At 40.9% G+C, this 21,921-nt stretch overlaps 1 protein-coding gene across 2 annotated transcripts in view; it reads right to left on the bottom strand.

The window, feature by feature from the left end:
• Nucleotides 1-21,921, bottom strand: part of jade2 (jade family PHD finger 2) — a 237,396-nt gene that overhangs the window by 84,133 nt on the left and 131,342 nt on the right. For both annotated transcript variants that reach the window (XM_004561763.3, XM_012922018.3), the window contains exons 6-10: nt 19,516-19,727; nt 15,768-15,935; nt 12,302-12,418; nt 4,598-5,083; nt 1,476-1,640 (exon numbers count right to left, since the gene is read on the bottom strand). In XM_004561763.3, coding sequence (XP_004561820.1) covers nt 1,476-1,640; nt 4,598-5,083; nt 12,302-12,418; nt 15,768-15,935; nt 19,516-19,727 — 1,148 coding nt within the window. The remainder of the gene's footprint in view (nt 1-1,475; nt 1,641-4,597; nt 5,084-12,301; nt 12,419-15,767; nt 15,936-19,515; nt 19,728-21,921) is intronic.

The following is a 21,921-nucleotide window of genomic DNA, read 5'->3' as shown; positions in this document are numbered from 1 at the left end:
TCATGTAGATAATGATAAGTTTTGTGTTTTATTTAAATGTTAAGGAACATTGTGTCGGGCAGGGCAAAAAAAAAAAACTTCCATAACTTCCTTTCTCCATAAATAGATCAACAAGTTTCTCATTGCACCAAGATACTGCTAACCCTCCAAAATGTGATCAATCCAGTTACAACAGCTACTACGAATGCAACACAACATGCAGCACGAATCTCAACTACCCTTTGAAATTTCTTCACCTGAGAGATGGGCCAGGCTTCCATTAGATCTTTCAATTTTCTCATCCACAGACACCTTTAATTAGAGTTAGCAGTTAAAGCTTCAAAAGCCTCCCTAAACTTCTGCTTCCACAACCACAGAAGCCGGAAAAGTATTCTTCGCCGGGTTTAAAGCCTCCAGTACAATTAATGCCCATTAGCTCGCTCTTACATTAGGACACTTGGTCTACCTGAACTCATCAACAATCAAGGTGTAGATGTAGCACACTCCCAAAAATCACACCATGCGTTCAGTTCTAAAAATTGACAGTATCATGAAATTTACCATATTTGATTACTGATGTCATTTGGGCCAAGCTAGAAACCATCTGAGGTGCCTCAGTAAAAGTAGGGAGTCGCTGCGGAGCACCTTTTCTGGTATCCACCAACAAACTCCAGATCAAAGCCTTTCTCTCCATGGCACGGCAGCTGCACAAGCATTACCATCTCTTTCTCTGGGGAATAACAAACTGTTTCCAAGCAGGGGGCTCAGGAGCATCACAAAACGAACCCACAGGCTCTCAGAGAAATGAAAACGAAAAACGTCTGAACCAATTTCCACTATAGAGCTGACTTTCCACTTCCCGAGGGACTTTACAGTATGTACTGTATGCTATTCCTGTGCTCCGGGTCACTTGAGACTGAATTTTCTGTGAAGTTTTTTTTCTCCAAGTCAGAAGAGTGGGAGAGACACGGCAAACAAATAAACAAACAAACAAATCTGAGGAAATTCCGAGAGTGCCTCGCTGACTTTTTACATGAAGTAACTAATCTGTCACAATGATCACAGATCATAGAAAAAACAAATGAATTCTCCACAGTTGGTGAATTTTCACTTACATTTCCAACACTTGGCTATCAGTCAGTCACTCATTATATCCCTGAGTCATTTCATTACCCCGTCATCCTTTGAGCCATTCATTCATTTAACATCAATATTCATGAGAGCAAAAATCAACTTCATATGATACTGTCAATGATCTTTTTAATTAACATTCGGAAAAATGTAAATTAACTCGGAAATTATATCAGCGATACAGGGATGGATCAAGCACCGAGCACGAATATTCGCACATGTTCGAAACACACACACACACACCGAACACACACGAACAGAAAGAAATGATCCCAGAATAAAGCACTCTGCAAAGAAACAAGTTTTCTTTGGCTTCATACCAAACAAACATCGAAACAACGTCTGCATCTGATTGTCCAACTCACTCTTTCCAGGTCTTGTCGGAGGTGTGTGAAGAGTTTGAGGCGTCTGTAGAGGACGTCCTGCTCCTGTTGGGCCAGGTTGTCCACCTCGTCTCTCTTTAAGGTCACCAGAGGTCGATTAAAGTTGGCCTTCCTCTTCAGCTTCCAGAACTGATATAAGTAGTCCACCTTAAAACGTAGACACACATTTACCTGTTACGCTATCATAATGTTCGCATCGCTGCCATGTTTGATTTCAATTCAAGTCAAAGATGGCAGCGAGAAATTTCATGGAGTTAAAAATCAGTGCGAGCATCTGGTCAATGAAGGTGCTGTGTGCGCAGGTCACATGGAAGGCCACTGTACTGTGCTTTCAGACTATTTCCTTTTTTTGTTGTTTTTAATTGTGAATTAGAGGCACTGAAGCATTATAATGTGAAATTCTAGAGCACATTTTTGCAGGAGATTTATTTCAAAAAGTCATCCAGCTTTGGAAACTTTATAGTCATATTAAACTTCAATAATTTTCTCAAATTAAGGATCAAATACTTGGATATTCTTTGTTATTTTAAAGTCAAAGAAAAACTTTACAAAGGTCTCACAAAATTACAAAATACACATATAGTCACATAGAGAAGAAAGGACTCTCTACTGTCCTGTGAAAAACTAGGTGCACCATTACAGCCTCAATACTGTAGGAATTTTTTTAATTAAATAGCCACCAGGTGCTGCTAATCAAATACACCTGATAAACTGATCATCACCAAGTGTGAGCAATGCTATAAACACTGAAGTTTTGGTAGTTTGCTGGTCAGGAATGGGGATCCTCACAAAATCAGCCCAAAGCATATCTTAAGTTTGCAAAATTGCATCTGAAAAACACCAGAAGACGTCTGGAACAATGTCCTTAGGACAGATGAGACCAAAGTAGAGATGTTTGTCCATGATGTATAACGCAAACACAAACACCAACTGTCAGGCATGGTGGTGGTGGGGTGATGATTCGGGCTTGTTCTGCAGCCATTCAGTTGACCAGAAACTCCTCTGTACACCAAAGTAGGGCTGTGCGATATGACCAAAATCTCATATCCCGATATAAGAATTCTATCGTCCCGATAACGATATAAATCACAAAAATTTAACATTTTCTGTAAATTCTGTGAATCTCGGGCAGCTCGACTTGCGTGAAGTGTTTCCAACTGCGCGTCCTTTACCCGGAGTCGAGTGTTTTAACCGATGCATGAAACTATACATTTTTAGACTTAAGTTGTAACGGCCGAGAAATTTCATGGAGTTTCTTTGTATTTATTACACGGCGTGCTGCGGGGAAAAGCCTGTTCTAACGTTTGAGTCTAAGGTTTATTTCTTAGCACCTGGCGGCTCTTTTTTCTTCTCATCCGTAAAAAATCTGCTCTTTCATGTGATTCAGTTTATTTTGAAAAGTCTCAACAGGATCTTGAGCTTTATTGTGAAAGGTTTATGTGGAACATAAACAAGCGGACGATGAAAAAATATTGCCGTAAACAGTTTATTTTGCGACACCACGAAACAAACGATAGCGTAAAATGAAACGACAGATGTTTTTATATCGTCATCCGATATATATCGTTATATCGAACAGCTCTACACCAAAGTACTTTAGAGTAAAGTGTGAGTCCATCTGTCTGACAGCTAAAGCATTGCTGAAATTCTGTCATGTAACAAGTAAATGAACTTAAGCACAGCAGCAAACCTACAACTGTCTGAAAATAAGAAGAATCACCGTGTTGCAATGACCCTAACCTGATTGAAATGCTGTGGTGGGACCTTAAGAGAGGTGTGCACACATGGAGTGTGAACTGTTTTTAAAGAAATGTGGGCCAAAATTCCTCCACAACAGTTTGAGAGGCTGATAAAGTCATACAGAAAATAATTACTTGAAGTTACTGACGCTAAAAGTTGTTCGACCTCACCGAGTTTTTCACAGGGCTGTATAGAGTCCTGTGACAACTTCATTTTTCCCATGATTGTAGACGTGACATTTTTCTTTTGTTAAAAATCCCCATTCATATTCACATTTGAAGGATCAACCTTTTACACCAATGAAAATAAAACAGGACTGCACACATTAAAGAAGTGCAGCACTACGAAAAACGTTTCACTCGTGATCTGAGTAAGCAATGACTCTTCAAAGTCTGGGTATTTGACAACATGGCTACAATCGCAAGTATTTCATTAGTGTATCCAACTACAATGAATACCTCTATTAGATCATACACTGCAGACAAGACACAAAGCACACTGAGGCACTGTGGTGTAATGTGGTTGCCCCAACCTTGCCAAGAAAAGTGAAGCGGTTCTTTGACAACACAACAATATTTTCTCATAGATTTGTGACCTTAACCAGACAATACCTGAGTTTTTTCCTCTCTCTCTCAGCTCTATTATATTTTTAAAACCCAAAATGGCCCTGAAGTGTTGACTCAGTATCAAAAATTCTTTTTATAAAAAAGAACTCTTTCAAATCCATGGTTTAGCTTTCCTAGTAAAAAAAAATTAAAAATAAAACACTTTCCAGCAGCAGCGTCCATGTTTGGAAAGCAGAACAGAGCATGGTCTAAACAAATACCTGTAACTCATCATGCGGTCTACGAATACCTATGAATGGGGAACACTTGAGCCAGTGTGCTAAATCGAGGCAAGTACATGATTAGTCTTCTCATATTTCTATAATTTTATACTCTTAACACAAACACATTTTTCCGACTAGGCAATGTTCTCCCAGATTTCATCAATCAATAGGAGCCTTCAGCTTTTTGTTCTTTGGACAGAAACGGCACTTCCTAACAGCTTCATGCTTCGGTGAATCGGGCGTTCTGAAATGCTCTGCTGCACGTCGCTGCTGTACTGAGCAGTCACAGTATCTGCATACTTGCTCCCTCTTAGCAGGAACAAGTGCTGCTATTATGAGCTCTCTCATCAGTGAGTTTTTTCAGCCACTCATCTTGTTGACCATGTCTGTGCACTTCGTGCCTATACCTGAGTCACTACCTAGAAGAGCAGGTATTTTTTGATACACATACAGGCGTACCTATCCTATCGCAACGAGTGTTTAACCTCATTTCTTATAACTTAATGAGAAGCTGTAGGGTCCTAGCTTAACACACCTGGGAGACGGGTAGCCCCAGGTTTTCGGCAACCTCCCTGGGTTCCACGAGTCGGTAAAACTCATCCTCCAGCTCCTGAAGCTTCTGCTTCCTCTGGCTCACTTTTTCTCTCTCCAGTTGGTCGCGCTCAGCCCGCTCCGACGCCGACACTGAAACCAGGTGCGATACCGACCTCTGCGCCGGATCGCTGCTGCCATTTGTCTCGTTTTGCTGGTCCTGCCAAAGCTCGGAGGTGAGACCGGGGGCGGCCCACTCGGGTCTGGCTCCACCGTGTGCTCCGTTGGCGGTGGAAGCGGTGACGTGATTGCCGTTGCTCATTCCGCTTGAGCTGAAGGTGCTGTTGGTGTTTGTACTGGTGTTGCTGTGCTCCAGGCAGAAGGACTTGAAGCGCACCTCGTCGTTCTCGGCCAAGATGGTCTTCATCTCCAGGCCGTGATCGAAGGCGCAGGTCACATGGAAGGCCACAATACAGGAGGGCATGGAGCACTGGGAGCAGGGACAGAGAGGGAATTGAGTTAAGGGACACAGAAATAAAAAAAAATGTCTTCATGTTCTCAGACATTTTGTCAAACCTGTTTGTTTTAAGCTGTCATTTTCGGTTCATTTATTGCGTTATCAAGGTTCCAGAACAAGTGCAGCAAAGCAGAAAGACAGACCAAGTCACAACAAACACAGCTTTCCCATTTCTGCTGACATTCTGGTAACTTGGGATATGTTTCAATATGTGTGTGAGTGCATGTTTCTCAGTGCTATCCATTACAGGTCATACTAAGAGCTGACCTCCCACTGAGTCCCTCCAGGCATGCTACGATTTTGTGTGTGTGTGTGTGTGAGAAAGCGAGAACCCTTGTGACTGTACTGGTGTCACTGCTGCATGCACATTTTTTTAGTATGTGTGAGTGTGTGTGTAGATCTGCACTTATCAAAGTAGTTCAGGATTCGGCAGGAGGCTCGTTGGTGACTCTCTGCACTGCAGTGCATGATAAAAAAAAACCCTCACTGATCCGACCGACTCAACCATCTGGAAAACAACTTTTCTACAAATGTCTCTCTCCCTTTATTTCTCTTATCCTTATTTGGCTTTTATGCTTCATAAAAACTTTCTAAAAAGCTTTAAAAAGTTTTAATTGGAACTACTTCCTACCAAAGAAACAGTCCAGTCCTAACTGGCGTTGGGCTTTTCGGCATTTCCAAATGTGGTTTGTACGATGAGGCAAAAAAGGAGACATAACTAGCTAGCATATTCTTTTTTGCTTGAACTTCGGGTTGGCTTTGGACTGTGCTGCGGTCTTCTCTACTGTCACACTAAAGTAGGTCATCATCAGCCCGAACACCAATCTATCACTACAACCTTCAGCAGCACATGGAAAAGTGTGCGACTGTAATCTCAGGTATGCTGAGAGATCCAGATGAACCCACTCTCATTTCATCTTTTATGGACTTAATATTAGAGCCTATTTGTGTGTGGGAGGATTAACAGAGATATCCTGCATTAAACTTACATGATTTGTGAAACAGCATGTGAATCCATGTGAAACCGCAAACTGACTAATGGAGACCTCCTATGTGTGTTATTCCCCAATGTGGATAATGATGATAGACTCCTTGCTTTAATTGGCTCAATATGTCAAGTTGTACAGTCACTGTTATATATTTTAGTCTTTTGAGCACGACAAGCTTGGTTTTTATTGAAAACTGCCTGCAAATACCACATTTTCACCAGTTCTTTCCCTAACGTTACCAGATACATTATCAGAGAGATTATGAGGGAGATTTACCACTCAAACAAACCCCGTTAGAAATCTATAGGGAAGTGCTATAACAGCAAATATGAACACTACTGATTGCAAACAGTCAATCAACAGCAAAATGAGAAAACATAAACCTACTGTGTTATTGTGCTAATGCAGATGAACCCTAGAAGTTCAAAAGGTGTGGCAGCCTGTACACTGGGGGAAATACAGTGAAGTGAAAAAGTGTTTGCCCCCTTCCCGATTTCTTAAAACACAAGTTAATTACAGTTTATAAATGAATTATTATTATTACAATGATAAACGCCTTCATTTAGAAAATGCATTTTGTGTTTACTTGTGTTTTCTCTAATATTATATTTGTCTGATGATCTGAAACATTTAAGTGTGACACGTATACAAAAACTAAAAATAAATCAGGGGACAAACACTTTTTCAAACCACTGTAAGTATCTGATCCCCTGCTAAAATTTTTAAGTTTGCCAAGAAACACCACTGTTAACAGCATTGGTAATGTACATGCCTGCCTAAGTTTGCCACTGAAAATCTAAATGATTCAGAGAAAGTGCAGGAGAAAGTGTTGTGGTCAGATGAAAGTAAAATCGAGCTTTCTGGCATCAACTCAACCTGCCATGTTTGGAAAAAGAGAAATTCGAAGTATGACAAAAAGAACACTATCCTCACAGGTGTTTTTCTGCTAAGGGTACAGGATGACTTCACCACATTAAAGGGCCAATGGATGCGGTCATGTCCTACTAAATGTTGGACGAGAACGTCCCTCCCCAAGTCAAAACACTTAGTATACCAATTATTTCCCCCACTGTATATCTACTCATTATCGTGGTAAAGATGCAAGCGTGCCTAGTGTTGTTTCTCGGCTTATGTATGATGTGGCACAGCAGAACACTTGTGCTATGGTGAAGAAAGTCCATAAACACCTAAACAGTTGGAAACACTGATATAGCATATATTGCGTAACTTTGTGCATAGCATACACGCCTTTTGTAGATGACAAAAAAAAGAAACCTTATTTTAGGGTAAAATCACCAAACTATTTCATTGTTTATCAGATTAGACAGTTTTATATTCTGGTAACCACTGGAATTCACGTTATATCTCTCCCCGTTTATTTGACTCGGGGCTTTATGATAACTGATAATTGCCCATCTTAGTTACAAATGGAGTAAGCGTTTACCACAGCTGCCACTTTGTTACCAAGATGGTTGTTGAGTGGCAAATTTTCTCCTAAAACTTTGACAATGTATCCAAGATATTGTGTCCAATAGATAACAACATTCTACCCATAAAGTTTATTTCACAGCACTTGTTTAAGTCCCACTTCATATTGTGCATATATTTTATATGAATTTTACCTTTATTGACGAAAAACAAATGATTTCCATATTTTTTTCCACTATGGGACTGTATCAGGTCTGATATAGCGATCACGTTTATGAAATCTGTTTTTGATGTGCAGCAGTCTGAAATGACTGCATATGCACAAGCATAAGCATGTGAACATTCTGCAGTATTACCATTTTGTCTTCTTGGCAACACCTGCTAGATTTGACCATATATATATATTTTTAATATCCATATTTTCTTTCCATGACCTGATTATCTTGACTCATCAGGCTTAACTCAATCCATCCATTTTGTGTCAAAGAAGAGTGAAGTGGCACATCATTGTATGCGATCAACAAACACAGCCTGGGTTAACAAAGACAGTGGATAACTATCCATTATTTTTAACTGGGGTTTTAGGTGTTTTTCAAGCTAGCTAATGCAAAGAAACCTTGGCTCTAATGGATTTTGCACAGCCCTCAAATCATTATGACAGTTTGGTTGGCTTTTCAGTGTACATTCTCGTGTTTAAAGAGTTTAATTTGTCCTTTATTGTTTTTTAAGGTAAAACTAAATGGCTTTTCTCTGTCATAAGAAGCTTTGACCAATGAGTTAGCTGCCAGATGTGGGTTTAGAAGGCAGCTGTTTTCCTCCACCCCATCGGAGTGGAGCTGCAACCACGTTTTCTCCTCCCCTTCAGGTCACCTGCTGATCATCAGAGCAATCAACTGCTGAACAAAAAGACCAGCGCAGCAATCCACACTCCGCCAGATTATGAGCTCACCCGACGTGGTGAAGAGGCTAATCTTGTTTTTATTTGCTTTTTCTTATGATCTGTTTCTCATGTAATTCCGTGCCTTTTCTCCTCGTCTCCACTAAGCCAGCCAGCCCCGGATCTCACATCCATGTGCAACCACTCACCTCTCACGAATGCCACTTCTTCTGCTGCTACTTGAGATCATTACTCACCTGCTGGATCACCGCTGCCACTCTTCGGAGCCTTCCCACGCTCCACCCTTCACCACCTTCCTTGCGGGCTCAAAACCTCTCCCTTTTGGCACCCTCCCCTGGCCCGACTACCTCGGATTTCAAGTAAGGTTTTCTCACAATAATCCTCTGGACAACATTGCCTAACTCACCTCCTCCTCCTCCTTCTCTGCACTGTCTAACTTGTCCTCTTGTCTCACAGATCTTACCCTCGCTACCTGCCTTCGCTCCTCATGCCTGCCTCTCTCTCCTGTTAATTGCATTCATATGTTCAGCTGAGCTCAGCCTTGTATTTAAATAAAGTTTGTTTCTATGTTTACGTTTCTTTAAAGTGAGTAAGAGCTCATTTAAGTTAGTTCATGTGCAATGTCTCTAAGCGAATAAAGAATCTCAAAATGCACTCTACTTCTCTCCGTCTTGCCCGGGTCCCGCACTTGAGTCCTACACTCACTGTTTACTAAAGCTTGACAGTTTCACCTGATGCACAGATAAATCACCAAGAAAATAAAGCCAGTGATGAAGAAACAGAAGGTGTGATCCAATAATCACATGCTTAGCCTGTGTAAGACACCCCAATAAATACAACATCCTGATAAAACGTGGAGTTACGGTCAAAGGTCTCCACTGTAAACCCATTTTTTTTATTACCAACCAAATGTCAGATTGAGACCACTGCAGCTGCTCTCACTTTTTCGGTGGCAAAAGGTTGAACACAGCGTGGAGTTGGCTAAATGTGTTGTTTGGTATGAGCCAAGTCATCGGAGGAAAAAAAAAAAAGAAAAAGAAAAAAATACTCATCTGGCCTTTTCGACTGCACCTGCTCTGTTCTGGCAGGGATTCATTAATAATGTTTTTATCAGTGCCCACACTGCTGCCGACTACTTCTGTTTGTGAAGAAAACATGTTTCTCTAAAATAATCTTTGCAAGACTTAACTGAGAAAACCCCCCCGACATTATTCAGACTGAGGTTTGTTCATACTTTACTCTGGAACATTTTTTAACTTGTGTATCAACTTGCGATTTATCAACATTTCCTTGACCTGAAAAATTCTGGATTTGTTTCCTCTCTTTTTTTGTTGCACATGTATTTGGTACAAACCAACCAGAAAAATCAATGAAGCAACTTTCCATCTTTTTCATCTTTAGGTTTAGCCGATTTTCTATCACTCTCCATAATTAATTTTAAACAAATCTATCCATTCGTTATATTACCACAAATTCAATTCGGGGTCATGCAGGCACTGGAGCTTATAGACTTACATTGGACCCTTAGCAAATTTAGAGTCACCAATTAACCTAACATGCAATCCTTTGCATCGTGGAAGGAAGCAGGAGTACCCAGAGGGAGCATAAACAGGCAAACTCCACAGAGAAAGGCTGTGAGGCGGCAGTGCTAACCACTGCACCATTTTCCCACCCAAAAACCAGAAAGGGGCAGAGATTAGAGAGAAGCTTGGACCTACAGTAACTAATCAGTGTGATCACTTGAGAGATCTCAAGCATCTTCCTTATATGTCAATCAATCGTCAATATAGTCAATTGTATCAATAACAATACTAGTATTGTAGCGCGATAGGATCAATAGTTTGTTCCTATCCTCCAAGTTCAGAAAGTAGCCCGCTGAATCGTGTTAAATTGTTTTCTTTTTTGAAAATGAAAAAATATACCTCAAACATGCACTATGAAAACTGTCATAACCCTTTTGTGTTTCCCAATACATCTATTTTATTTTTGACCTAAAGCAAATTTAAACAACAGAAGTTGATCCAAAGTGCTTTAGAGCAGGCAAATTTCCTCCAAAAAGCCCAGTTTCAAAATACATAAAAGGTTGATTGGTGTGCTTTGTAACCGTGGAAAGTAAAAAAAACTGTGATTTAAGGGTCACATCTCTTAAATCTCTACTACATAAGTTGCTTTTATAAGTTGAAAGTATAAGTATTGTTCTTCGCAATACTAGCCCTGTATTTACTTGGTATCCCTTCAATAACAAAATGTGCAGCACTGCACAGGACTAGACTTTAAAACAAAGTTCTGTATGTTTAAACAGAATTCAGCTCCAATCCTATGATATTCCAACATCTGAGCTGCTGGATGTCCACCGCTTGATATGGGAATAACCAGAGTCATAATAAAGCAAATTAAATTCTTACGACATATTTTCAAGACCTTTTTCTATTCACTTAATCCATCTAGCACACTTAGAGCTACAACAATCTCATTATTAAAAGCTGTACACAGAATCTCTTTTACATATACAGTACAGGTGGCACTGGTTGACCTTCTAGTGCACAGATCTTCAGTAGAATACTAATTAAGAGACTCTTAACTCAGAACGTCCTGGCTAATGGTTGTTAGATATGTATACTTTGTTATGAGCGCTTGAGATGCTTGTTAGTAGCTCAGCATGAAAAGAGACAGGACAAGGTGTCATTAGACGAAGGCTTCAAAAAGTGGATTTCACTGTTGGAAGTGGTGCCGAAGTGAAGAACACTCAAGGCTGAAGCTGTCTGACCTACTCAACATTAAAAACACACAGATATCAGTGGTAACACATGCTTTGTGCTTTAATGTCTGCTATAGTGTGAATACATTGTCCTGCAATTGATCTACAATGATTGTATCACAAATCACAGCAAACACTTAAATCGGAAAAATAGATTAAAAGAAATTTTCTCTCCTGGACTGAAACTTTTCGAGGCGGAAAAATATTTCTTATTTCCGACTTTTCTCCACAACGTGGTTTACAAAGAACTCCTGCTGCTCGAGCTGCTGTGCAGAAAAGCATCTCAACTGATTAGCAAGTATGTTTGTACAGCAGTCTGCTTTCAGCTATGGAAATAGGAGAGTGAGACTCTCCCTACGGACGACTCCAACTCAGGGGGTTCGCTGATAGTCTACAGCAGGGATACACTGTCAGGAAACACCCTCGCCGATGCGCAAACGCACACACGCGTTCGTATCCAGTACATACATCTGGGATGTGCATATGCTGCAAGCAAATGCAAAAGCATTGCAATGCTTTAGGATTGCGGTTCACCTTAAGGGCACTTTTGAAGCTAAATCATGCACAGGCTAATGTCTGTGAAGTGGGTTAGTGTAAGTGTGTCAGCAGGGGCTGTGTTTGCATACTAAGCAGTCGCTTCAAACACATCCACATTGCCTATCAGGAAACTAAAAACTACAATAATTTGATGAGAGAAATGCTGTGTTTGGAGCATGCTGTGCTCATTTTGTGTCTTTTTACCTGCAAGGCTTCATTAATAAATTCATGGATCAGTGTTTCACCCTTTGTAATAAATATTACACATAGTGGAAACCTTCACATATCCACAAACCACCTCTGGCTGATGTACAGCATGCATGCAGGCTGCATGATAATTTAAAAAGAGGAAACTTGTTGCTGTTGAAATCACACCCTCACTTATCTTGGTTTAACTTGTTTGCAAACTGGTAGTTGAGATTTAGCAACCAGAGAAGGAAAAGAAGCAAAAACTGAAACCCATAATCTGGAGCACTGTAGAACCTGTGGATGTTTTGAATGCTGTGTTTCTTTTGTTTTTGGGGTTTTTCTTTTAACATTTGAAGACAATGAGATAGACGGGCAAAGCACTGATAATATACCTGAATGCAGGTCCCTGTGTGCTCTCGACACAGGCTGCAGGACAGAGCCCAGCGGCTGGCGGGGATATGGGACACCTTGGTAATGGGCTCCATCTTCTCTGGACAGCCTATACTCACCTAAGGAGGAAAACAAAACAGTTAGTAAGAAACAAACATAGAAAGCACAACAACACTGATGAGACTCATCTTACTCTAAATTCTTTTTAAAAAAATCTCACTTAATAATTAGGCAAAGTGCCAAACATATTTTGGTTGCAGCTTCTCAAATGTTGGAATATGCAGCTTTTTTTGGGATAAGTTAATATTCATCTGCGATGGTCATACAGGCAACTGAGGCTGAAAGACTCTTGGTGCATCTGGGGGCTTCCCATGATGTGTTCCTTTTCACTCCCTCTATTTTTATACACCACTTTGCATTTCATCATTGGCTATTATTAATCTCTGGCTGTCTTTCACTTCTCTTTTCTCCCCTCAACCCCAACTAGTCGCGGCAGACGGCTGCCCCTCTCTGAGCCTTGCTTTGCTGGTGGTTTCTTCCTCTTAGGAGGGAGTTTTTCTTTCCGTCTGTCGCCAAGCGCTTGCTCATATGGGGTCGTCTGATTGTTCAGATTTTTTTATGTACTATTGCAGGATCTTTACCTTAAAAAAAAAAAAAGCAAAAGCTTCTTGAAGCAACTGTGATTTGGCGCCATATAAAGTATTAATAAAATACAACATTTGAAGTTACAACATAATTATCATCTTCTTAAATATATTTAACACCTCAGCTACGCAACTTCTTCAGTTTCTGATTAAAGTAACCTCCCTAAACGCATCCTATGAATGACAGTTTACACCCTAATTTAGCTTGAATAACTTCACCTGTTTTCCAATTTCCAAAACTGTCCTCGGACCCAGAGCAGAGACACATGTGCTTCTTGGAAAAAGGTTACTGTAAAGCTCTGTGTGACTTCCTCTTTGAGCAGTTCATTCAGAACAGCTTTGGCCCCAGACCTCCCTGCACCAAATACAACCAAGAAGTCATTGACTTGTGCCAACCAGCCATGCAGAAAAGAAGTGAAGAGCACTCATCACCAAAGCGCTGTTTCTTCCTTCCTTCCTTCCTTCCTTCCTCTGCTGCCTATTTCTTTACAAAAAAGGAAAAAAAACAACATTCCACTTCTTTCACATCCACTTCTTGTCATATTTGAGGCACGGCCTTCTCTCCTTGTCCTTCACGCTTGTATTAACAAGCTGACAACTGATTTCCGCAGGTCACGCCTCCCCCCCATCATCCACTCGTCCTTCTATCTGATTTTCTTTCCTCCTCTCATCTGCTCAACCACAGAACAAACCAATGGCCTCTGCTCTTTCTGTTATTATCGATGTCTTTTGTACAACACACTCACACAGTTGATGCGGGGGTCAATTTTCACTCCATTGAGAATGTCAATAGAAAGTGCAATTCTGACTATGATGCCACAGCCATCACTGTCAACGCGCACTTCTTTTATGCAGCTGATATAAGAGCCGGTAGATAAGAAAAGGATTTCCACTTTTTGAATGGTACAGTTAATTGATTGAATTGTTCACAACCGTGATTCCCACGCGCACACACACACACACACATACGCAGAAGTTGCACTTCACATTTCAAAGCAGACAGATGAAAAAAGGGACAAAATCTAAAATCGCTTTAGAGGAAATCACTGTGTTAAATAAAAAGCCTTCTTAAAAGAGGGGCTCTTCCTCTTTGAGATTGAGTGTGTGTGTTTGTGTGTCTATGTGTAACTATGAGGGGTGAAAAGCTGTTTAAAGAGAGACCTTTCTCTAGGAGCTGAAGGCAGGGATAAGGCAGCTATGCACAGCTCTGGAGAGGCTGTATCATTTGAAGGCACACACACCCATACAAAAACAAACACACATACACTATAAATGTAAAACACACTTACACACAGTTTTTTCCACCACATATTCAGAACAAATCTACCAACTAGTAGCATGAAGCACATACATCTGAGCCCACACAAGGACAAGAGTACAAAACACACACACACAGCACAGACATGCAAATTAACCCCCTCCGCCATGGTAGGAAGAGAAAACAAAAGCGAATGGAGCAACGAAAACAATTAGCCCAATCAAGGGTGACAGAAGGCAATTAGGAGGAAAAGGTTTGAGGTGCCAAAAGCCACTCTATTATTGAGAGAAATGTGCTGGTGAAGTGTGCCGCTGAATAGTCGCAAGAAATATGACTGGCTGTCTTAAAGGTGTGCAAGGCTCGAAGCGCATCCACGAACCTTCTGAAATGAGGGGGCTCCGTTTGGGGCTTTCAGATGAGCGACGGTGACAAAAGATGTCATCAAGAAACGTCAAGACGAAATGAGCGGCTGCTGGGAGAAGCACGCTTGACAGCCAGGTTCCTCGGGAATCATTATGCATTCTTCAGATTGTAAAGAGGAAGGTGTTGACTGGTATTTTAAACATTTACTCTAAACAAGTGGTGGAAACAAGTAACAGGTGCAAATGCTTCTCAAAATCTTCCACCAAAGACTTTTTTGAGTCTAATTGCAAAGCAAAGGCCTCACCGTAAAACCACAGCGATGCGCTACATTGCCAAAAGTATTCACTCAGGCATCCGAATCATTGAATTCAACTCCGGTCATTTCCACGGCCACAGGTGTATAACATGCAGCACCTGGACGTGCAGACTACTTTTACAAATATTACTGAACGAATGGGTTGCTCTCAGGACTTACCTGTCCAACAAGTCCAGTCATGCAGTTTCCTTGCTACTAAATATTCCACAGTCAACTGTTAGTGGAAGTGGAAGTGACTTGAAGCCATGAAGTGGTAGGCTATGTAAAGTTACAGCTCAGTGTCAGCAAATGCTGAGGCAAATAGTGCGCAAAGGTCGCCGACTTTCTGCACAGTCAGTTGCTACTGATCTACAAAACTCATGTGACCTTCAGATTTGCTGAAGACCAGCGCAGAGAGAGCTTCATGGAGTGGAGTGTAATCCAAGCCTTACAGAACCAAGCGCAATGCAAAGCATCAGATGCAGTGGTGTAAACCACACCGCCACTGGACTATAGAGCAGTGGAGACGTTCTCTGGATGGACATCACGCTTCTTCATCTGGTAATCCAATGGAAGAGTCTGGGTTTGGCAGTTGTCTGACTGCAATGTGCAAAGTACAAAGTTTGGTGGAGGAAGTATCACAGTGTGGGGCTGTTTTTCAGGAGTTCGGCTTGCCTTCTTAATGCTTTACCATACCACGACATTTTGAACAATTTCATCCTCCCAACATTGTGGGAACAATTCTGTGAAGCCAACAATGCCTAAAAGCGAATGTAGAAAAGGTTACACTTCCAGGGATGTATTAAAAATTCATTAACATGCTGGCTGCAATTTTAAGATTGCACAAAGAAACCAATCAGTATCTGACTGTATGTGACCACCTCTGTGTCTTTCTCTCAGTGTCTCACCTCAGGGATCCATAAGGCACAGCTGACGTGGACCCACTTGGTTCCACTGCGGGTGGGCTTGAGTGCCCCCCCTCTCTTGGGGCAGAGCAGACATTTTGGCTGGACCCCGAGAGCGCAGGTCCGACACAGCCAGTTCCCCTGGGGTACCTTCAGGATGCCGTAACACGCCTGCAACAGGGAAAGAAATAAAAAAGGAAAGTTATGACAGGTCTTAATGCGAAAGCTGCATAACGATGGTTCTGAATTTACATAGGTTACCAACCATGACGTAACATGCAAGCCAATTTATTCTGGCTAACCAATTCTACCTACAAAGTCTTTGTGCCAAGCTAACCAGCAAATAGCTGTAACTTTTTATGCAGTGGACAGATTGCTAGCCTTGCTAATAAGAGAATGGAAAACTACGTCAAATCACCATAAATAAAAAGTTCATTAAAGACCTATTAGTACACTGAAGCACATTAACATACACCCCATGTAAACCATTAGGTGTATATTAAAAGTTGTATTCCATATACTCTGTGTTGGCAAAAAGATGACTGACAGTCAGCTTTTCAAGCCAACCTAAAAACAGTGAATTTTGTTTTGTTTTTGTTGTGATTGAGCACATAAGTGGTGCCGCAGCTGATCCGGTTCACAATCCATTAAGTTTTCTTGTTGTCGGTTGCACAAACTAATGAGAATTACAAGCCGCTGAAAAGTTAAGAACGCTCTCAAGCAGTTATATGGTGGACACATTCATCTCGACATGACTGCTGCAATACAATCACTCGGCCATAAAAAGCATGAAAATGTGTAAACGCATCAGGATGTCACAGCACTGACCATATTACTGATGTCAGCATAATGGTTAATGGACTGGTACTTATAGAGCACTTTTCTATTCCTTTTTACTACAAGCTTCATTCACTCATTCACACAAGTGCCTGTTCCTATGCCTAAGCCCTTTTAATCTAACATCACACACCAACGGACAAATCAGAGGGCTTTTAGTTTGAGCACAGTTTGGGTGGAGACCAATAAGGTCATCAGTGTGCGAAGTAGCAACAATAAAATCATTAGGAAAGACTAAAAACCTAAATAACTTGCTTTAAATGGGGAATGGCCTTCCTGTGTTAATGACGTACTTGCTTGCAACAGTAACCGTAGAAGACATTGGGCGATTCCCAACAGGAATCTTGGCATAACTTTCACCAGCTACACCCTGAAGCCTGCGAGTCGTCTTGCTTTTAAGTCAAAATCCCCAACATACATTTGGTTTCAATGCAACAACTTCTGTATTCTCATATAGGTTTTATTAACTGAAAGGTTTTATCCACTGCTGCTCCAATTACAAATCTCCATTTAATATTTCTTTATTTTAGTAAAAACAGCATGAGCTTCCAACACATCTGAAATGCCACATAGACTTTATTTTGTTTTTTAAAGCACAGCTGGGTTTTGTATGATCAGAGCTCCACCCAATTCCCCTTCCGCTATCACAGAGGGGTGCCATGGAAGTCTTTCATGCCAGCATAACAGCATGCTTATATGTTTCTGATAAGATCCAGTCCCCAGGGTTAGAAACAAAGTGTTATTTTATTGTCAGACATTATTTACTCCTTCATTGTTAGAAAGGGTCTACTGTGGCAAGCGAAGCATACGTAATGCCTCTTTTTCTACCATTATCCCTATCACCTCAGATCTATCATATCAAAGCATTACTCCTTTAGTTGAGCCTCAAATGAAATTTAGACGCCCCAAATCCCAGACCATCACGAGGGAAGGACACATCATATTTCATATAACTGAAAAGGCAGAACACACATTCATATTAGACTTAGAGGATGATAAAACAACAGAGACAGAGAGAAAAAACAAACAACCTTCAAGGAAATGAAACACGAAAGTCTCAGTCTTTGTTAAAAGCAATTAAGGGACTCTATTGATGAAATGATTTTATTGATCAAACAAAGAACCTCAGCAAGCATGGCCCGTGTTTCACCTACCGAGCGTTGGGGAGACCACTTTACCAGGGAAGGAACAGACGATGTGATATTTTAGTGTGGTTACACACTAAAAGCAATATTACTTAATACTGCTGGGAGCAACCTTTTCTTTCACCGCCTGCTACAATTTGTTTCCATGACACCTCAACTTTTGGCTCGTACCTATTTTTACTCAACAAATACTACTAGGAAAACACCAGAGGCTCCTAAGAGTAATGTTTTGATGACTTGATCCAAAAGTTATTTATGCCCCGCGTTCTTGAAATATGTGCATGAGGGCACACATGCAAGGAAGAGGTGATGAAATATACGCTTATGCCAAAAACCTGCCCCCCTCCCCTCACCCCCAACCGGTTGCAGAAGATGGCAGCAACTCCCTGAGCCTGGTTGTGCTGGAGGTTTCTTCCTGTTAAGTTTTTCCTTCCTAGCGTCCTTACCTTTCAGTCTAAGCACCTTGAGCCGACTGCTGTTATTTGGTGCAATATAAAGAAAATGGAATTGAAAAAAAAAAAGAAAAGAATTGGACTTGAATGGAAATAGCGTGCTTTCAAACATGCTAAGGTGAGAAAAACCGAGATATTTTATATATTGCTGTGCTTCTTTATGAACAGTAAGAGCAGCCACGCAAAGCTGTTATGAAATGGAGTAAAAATGCGTTATATTTAAGATGATTCATATTTCCTCCTGTTTCACAGTCTGGCTTTTGATTTCATATGCAGAAAAAAATTCTTTATAGTTCTGAAAAATGAGAGGAGACTTAACCTCCAGATTCTGATTGCTAATTTTTGTCTGATAGTGGGTTTTGTTTGAAATATCAAAAGCACTGAGCTCAGGATGTTTTTCCTAAACTTGAATACTCATTATAAAATCCTCATGCAACTTAAAGGAAACATTTTTTTTAACTTGGATTTTTCTTTCGATTTTAAATAAAATTCAGCTGAGGTGGAGGCGGAGGTGGACACAAGGTCGTCTGGTTGGGAGTAAAGCCCAGACTTGAGGCTGTTTTCGACATTGGAGCGCGGCTCGCAAGGTCAACTGCCAGTCCCGGGCGGCCGCAGCCTCCACCACAGGCGGTCTGCTGTTGCAAACGAGAGGCTAAGGTGGGTTTCTGAGGTTTACCTACGGAAACTTTGTCAGGAATTTCAAATCTTTGAATTATCTTGGCTCAGACTGAAGTTTGCAGAGCTTTAAGTTGGGGGTCACGACACACAGCTGTCAAATAAAAGGTGAGAGTTGAATTTGTAACGCAAGAAAAAAAGAAAGGCAGTTAGTGCAACACAGTAACTGTTTTAACACGATTATCTTGTTTTCATTACCATCGGAGGCCACAAACCATAACTGAAAATAACACTGAATTAGTCGCCCAGGACTCGTTTATTAGAGGAACTGGAGGTGACAGATTAAAATGAGATCAGTTCTGCAGTGGTGGGAAACTTCTTCCATTCTGTGTCATAACAGCAGGTAAGCAGGGGCAGTCTGAAGGGAGTGATAGTGTGTTAGTGCCAACTGAGCCGACACAATAATTAATATTCTGTCACCGTGTGACAAACACAGCAGAGCCCCTCCAGCTTCAGGCTGTCACGGGAAGTATTTGTGAAAGAACTGCTCTATGTGCACCTTTGTGCAGTTCATGTACTCAGTCGCCTTCTTATTCTGCAGAAACCTACAAAAACTCCAAACGCAAGGAGCATACAGTGCATACAACTCCACAAGTGTGCACAAACAAAAAATGTGAAGAACTTGAGCCCATAATTGCTGACCTGATGAACACAGACATTGCACTTGTCACAGAAAACCATCTCGTTGCCGTCCTCTCCCTCCGGTGAGCGGCAGACGTCGCAGACCACGTCCTCATCGTACTCGATGCCCAGGCCTTCCTCTGTCTCGATGGCCTGCTGCATCTTCTCCTGGCACACACTCTCCAGCTCCACCAGAACGCACTCCATGGTGAGCTCATCGAGCTCCGGTAAGCCTGGCGGTGAGAAAACAAAGTAAAAAACAAAAAAGATTAGTTTGCATTTGTCGTACAGACGAAAACTGAACCAGACAGAAACTAATCATCCATCTCTTGTGAGGCAGGGAATTCTTGGTGATTAGAGGATTATATTTTGTCTGGTGCTAAGTTGTTTTTTGTTTTACACATATTGTTTTCTTTGAAAGCTTGAAGACTCAAGCACGGCCTCTGGGAGAATGGATGAGTATTTAAGAAAATACTAAGCCTGTACAAAACAATTAAAGCTAAGAGTAGAGTTCCAAGGTCAACACTCACTGGTTTCTTTGAGTTCCTTTTATCGACAAGGATAACAGAAACGAGAAGCTGCTCATATGAAGTTCAAAACAAGCAAGCCAATTTACAGATTTCAAGTTATTTTGGGCCTAAATGCTTTGCATAACACTAATTTGAAACACACACAGCCTTCATTTGCGTGTTTATCTCACAAGGTCACTTTCTGTTTCTTCAGGGCGGCTCAGGGCGAAGCGTGCTGAAAATTAGCCGAGAGAGTGTCAGCTGGAGTCGACTGCTAACCAGAGTAAGAAGAGAAATATCACATGTGCTCTGCAGGCCCATTAGCTACCAAAGCCAAAATTTGAAGAAAAGCAACCAAAAAATAAATTAAAAAGTGCCATTAAGCCTTTGTTGCCCTCAGCTTAGCTCACTGTGCCAAAATGTGTCGACATTAGCATCAGTATCCCTGCTCCATTTGCATCTCAAAGTAATGCCTTGCTCTAAGGCTGGTTAATTGTTGATGAAGACTGATCTAACTGGCAAACGCAAGCCTTCTTCCTCATGAAAAATAAAACGTTTAAGATACCAGGAAAGCAAACAGTCTGGTTTCCAGGATCGTGGCGAACAGATGCAGAATATTATTATCTCATTACCTGCGATAAGATTACAGTGATTATACAAAATGGGTAACAGGAAGGCATTAAATCTAGTGTGAAAATTTTTTTGGTTTTGTTTTTTTTTTTTCCCCTGAAATGCAAATGATTATTTCGATAACAGTTTAAAAACCGTACAAAAATATTCTAAACGACACACCAGTGTGAATGCTGGCCGTACATGATGTTCACACAGATTAAATCACAGACTGCACAATCTCTGGTCATCATTTTAAAGTTATGTGAAACCTTTGCAAACCTAAGATCCAGGGACCGGGATCGGCCCAACAGACACCCCAATGCGCCCCATTTGACATCTTTGGAAAATAGATGGGATGCATGAATTTTGGACTTTCAACAGTGTTAAATAAACTTCACAGTTAGTCCTCCACCACAGCCATTCAAATGAGAGCAGAGTAAAGTAATAGTTAAAAACATTAAATGAAAGAAAAGTTCCTATTTTTTCACTATTTGTTATAGAAATGTTTTTTATAATGTATCCACAGTAAAATACATAAATAAATGAATTCAAAAATTGGATTGGAAATAATGAAATACATCTCTGCAACTTTTCCCCTAATTTTACAGATTTATTTCTTTCCATTTAATGAGTTGTGCTGACTGATGTCTTTCAATAACTACAGCAGAATTTCTCTACCACCTTTTTCTTAAATATTGAGATTCTCACTTAAGATCAAAGTGGGTTGTGTGTGGCCCACAATGTAAAATGAGTCTGGCATCGCTGCTTTAGAGTAAAGACTGATACGCACGGAGAGAGTTGTGAAAAAACGAGAGAAACTTTTGAGTTGTTCAGATGCAAACTTGTCGTGGAAATCAACATCGAGCGATGATGATCTGATGCTCATGTTTCTAAGCAAGAAAAGGAAGAATCGGGGATTCTGGTTTCATCCAATTCTAACGAGAAAGCTGTAGCAGCGAGAATTTCATGGTTTGAGCCTTAGGTTGAAGCTGTATCACGACAGCTTTCGTACGTATTTCAGGATGTCAGTGGGGCAGTTTGAGCTCCTGTAGGAGAGATGTAAAATTCGAGCTTGTTCCAAAAAAACAAATGCCACAAATTTGTCCATCTAAAGTACGCGGTACGCCCTTCAGATGATTCCTGATTAATACAGCTAATCAGAGGCCAGTGTCATTAGAGTCCTGCATGCAGCAATCAAAATAAAACTTTATCAAGTCTGTAGCTCTGCATTATTTTTTGACTCATTTGTAGGATTTTGCACTCAGTTGGGAGGTTTTTATAACTGGAGTGGGTCAATTTGTGGATC

The sequence above is a fragment of the Maylandia zebra genome, linkage group LG10 (genome assembly GCF_041146795.1).
Source record: "Maylandia zebra isolate NMK-2024a linkage group LG10, Mzebra_GT3a, whole genome shotgun sequence".
Classification (NCBI taxonomy): Eukaryota; Metazoa; Chordata; class Actinopteri; order Cichliformes; family Cichlidae; genus Maylandia; species Maylandia zebra.
Note: the sequence above shows the minus strand (reverse complement) of the source record. Positions and strands in the feature narration are given on the sequence as shown.